The 3,096-nt window shown below is 33.6% G+C and overlaps 1 protein-coding gene across 1 annotated transcript; it reads right to left on the bottom strand.

Moving 5' to 3' along the window:
• Positions 1-288: 288 nt before the first annotated feature.
• On the bottom strand, positions 289-3,090 carry LOC113498220. The gene is made up of 2 exons (XM_026878157.1): positions 2,806-3,090; positions 289-2,397 (listed from the first exon to the last, which is right to left on the bottom strand). The coding sequence occupies exon 2, from the start codon at positions 2,383-2,385 to the stop codon at positions 289-291; it is 2,097 nt and encodes a 698-aa protein (XP_026733958.1). The 5' UTR covers positions 2,386-2,397; positions 2,806-3,090.
• Between the last annotated feature and the right edge of the window lie 6 nt (positions 3,091-3,096).

The following is a 3,096-nucleotide window of genomic DNA, read 5'->3' as shown; positions in this document are numbered from 1 at the left end:
TACAAAAAATATTTATCATGCTTGCATCTCGCGGCTAATCTTAATTCACATAATCACACTTGCCTCTCTCGGCTAATCTTAATTCACATAATCAGACTTGCATCTCTCGCTTTTACATAATAAAACAGGATGTCTTACTGTAAGTTAATATAAAAAGAAAAAATAATCACAAAATATTTCGGTAAAACGATTCAGCATAATAGCGTGGTATTAAATTACTGTCAATTAATGATCTTAAGTCATTCTTTTTTCTGGAAGTTAGTTCCAGTTTTGCATTATTCAGTTGTTTCAAAGGAAACCCGACACAGTTAATTGTGCGCCTAGACCGTGTTTGTCTACATTGTTCAATCTCATAAAAATGATCTTCTGTAAACGAAGTCTTATAAAATATTTTATTGCTCCGTTATCTTCTTTGACAAATTTTATTATTTTAATTTCAGATAGTCTAACTGCATCTCCATCAGTATTTTTATTAAACTTAATGCCACATTGCTGAACAAAATCTTTTAAATTATAAAAATCGGAATATGACATAGCGTTGACATTGTATGAATTACCTCGTTTTCTAGCCGTCTGTATTAAAGTAATGTACTGGTCAGGAACGAAAATTGGAGATGATTTAAGAAATTTTTTAACAGATTTTTCTATTACAGAATGAACGTTATCATTTTCATTTTGAGTGTGGCCCGATATTAAAAATTTATGGGTAATGCTCTTAATTGACAAATTAGCTAAAGCATACATGTACAAGCTAAACATAAATTGATTTTTCTGTTGACCACAACAATTGTCAGAATAAAATATAATTTCCAAATTCGGGTCATCGACTGTTTGACATTTTTCTGTAATAAACTTTAAGACGCATGAGCCAATTTCATTGGCTCCTCTCAAAGCATCTACTTCACTCCAAACATAACAATAACTGTTGTCTTTGTTAAGTTCACAAATCGTAAAGTTACATACATTTAACTTTGATTTGTAGTAGAAACTTGAGGTCTTACCCATAGGAAGCGGTAAAACCGCCTGTAAATCATAACATGCAACCACGTAACTTTTTTGCCCCTTTTGTTTGTCTTCATTTTTCTCAATTCGACTTAGTTCTTTTTCTGTGTGATGTTCTAGATACTTCAACTCGTTAGTTTCTTTTTCTATTTGACTCATATTTTCGTAAGATGTACAAAACTCGCACATGTCTTTTTTTGGAATAAAAAAGCTGATATTGTAATCTTTGTGAAATATCTTACGATAAGTGTGTATTTCGCCAGCTGGCTTTCCTTCTTCTTCACAGAGTTTTCTATAATCTCTATACAAATCAGATAAACTTTTACCTCCGTCGATGTACTCTCTACTAGTCTGTTTTCTTAAGTAGTGGCTTTCTATACGAGGAATGGAGTCAATATGACTTTTTATACCCTGTATCACTTCATCAACAACTTTTACTTGATTTCCGTGTTTGCCTCTTTTGTCAGATTCTACCATTCCGCTATCACACAACTTCTCTAAGACAGTTCTGATAGGTCTATCATTAATCCCCAGAGTGTTTTTGAAGAATATTTTGCACACCCGTATTTGTTTACCATTTACTGTTAGGTGGAAACCATGCTTTGGTTTACGATTGCTATTTTCTTTTTTGTAACTATACTTTGGTTTAATAACAGTCAAGTTCTTACTGATAAAATCCCGTTGTCGAGTAACACAACCCATTGCCCAATATAAACCAAAAATAATCGTTCTGTCACCATCATTAATTTTATCGAAACATTTCAAACGACATCGTTCTGAACAAGGCGGTCCCATGCTTCTCTGGGGCACATTTTTTTTTGATTTTGATAAAGAAACGTATTCTTTGCCTGAATTACGTAATTGTTTAGCTATTAGCTTTTTAGAATTTATAATACCCTTCCGTTTTTTCTTTGGTGGTAATATTATTAAATTTTCTTGCTCGTTGTCAGAGCTTTCATCGATAATTCTATCAGGGACAGGGTTATAATCAGAATCATTATCGTCAGGTGAAAAATCACCTGCTCTTGAAGAAAGGGTAGAAGACCTAGAACCGGTGCTTAATGATCTTTGTCTTGGTAATTCAGTTTGATTAGTTACATGTTTTTGTAGATTAGATGTGCTTGGCAAAGATTCAAATACTTTTCTTTGTAATAGTGAATTGGCGATGGGACGGTAAATGTTATCTGAAGATTTTATTGACCCCGAAACATAGGAGCCAATTGTAGAAGCAGCGCTACTTGAAGACGAAGAACTGCTCGAGGAAGATGAACTCTGAGAAGATGAGCAGCTTACCCTGCGAGATTTCTGCGAGGTCGATGGTTCTGCGCTATTTTCTGCCTGAAGATCCAGAGCGAGTTTCAACAATTTGTCTCTTCGATGCATTTTAAAAAAAACCTAAAATAATAGAAACACTACATCACTATCAAAAAAAAAAGATTACGTATGCAAATTGATTTATTAAAAAAAATATACCTATTATTATCATAAAAGGGTTATTATAATCATAAAGGTCGTAAGTTCATGTTATCACTATGATCGCAAAAGTGACACTTTTGTAATTAATTAGGGTTCATTTATTCTTTGGCAAAATCAATTAAACGCAAAAATGACATTATTCGTAAAATGACGGTCCTTCTTTAAAAACAACTCGATTAAAATTTACCATTTTATGGCTAAATTGACACTAAACAAAAAGTGTCACTTTAGTATCAAACCACTAACTTAAATACAAAGTCACCGTAATGCAAAATGTGAACCAAACAAAAAATGTCACTTTGGAGTAAGAAAAAAATAACTACTTACCAATGATGGCACCGAAAAACTGACTTAATGACCAAAGTGTCGGTTTGTCGCTCAACAACGGTCTATTCTGGTACGGGCGACACGTGTTTTCGTGTTAAGCGTCAGTCTAGCACTGCGCGGGGTGGGGAATTTTGTTTAGTGGCAAAAGAGACTACTGCCATCTAGCAGTAGTTTTTGGCATTTTTAAGAAAGTGTCAATGCGGCTCTTTTTAGTTAGAAATTGATCAACTGATGGCGTTATTATCTCGATATTACGAAATTTTGGATAGTGACAGTTTTGGAATAAGTGTG

The sequence above is a fragment of the Trichoplusia ni genome, chromosome 10 (genome assembly GCF_003590095.1).
Source record: "Trichoplusia ni isolate ovarian cell line Hi5 chromosome 10, tn1, whole genome shotgun sequence".
Taxonomy (NCBI): domain Eukaryota; kingdom Metazoa; phylum Arthropoda; class Insecta; order Lepidoptera; family Noctuidae; genus Trichoplusia; species Trichoplusia ni.
The sequence above is the reverse complement of the archived record's forward strand: the minus strand, read 5'-3'. Positions and strand labels throughout refer to the sequence as shown.

Coding starts and splice junctions, on each gene's coding strand:
- LOC113498220 (XM_026878157.1), bottom strand. CDS start 2,385: ATGCATCGAAGAGACAAATTGTTGAAACTCGCTCTGGATCTTCAGGCA.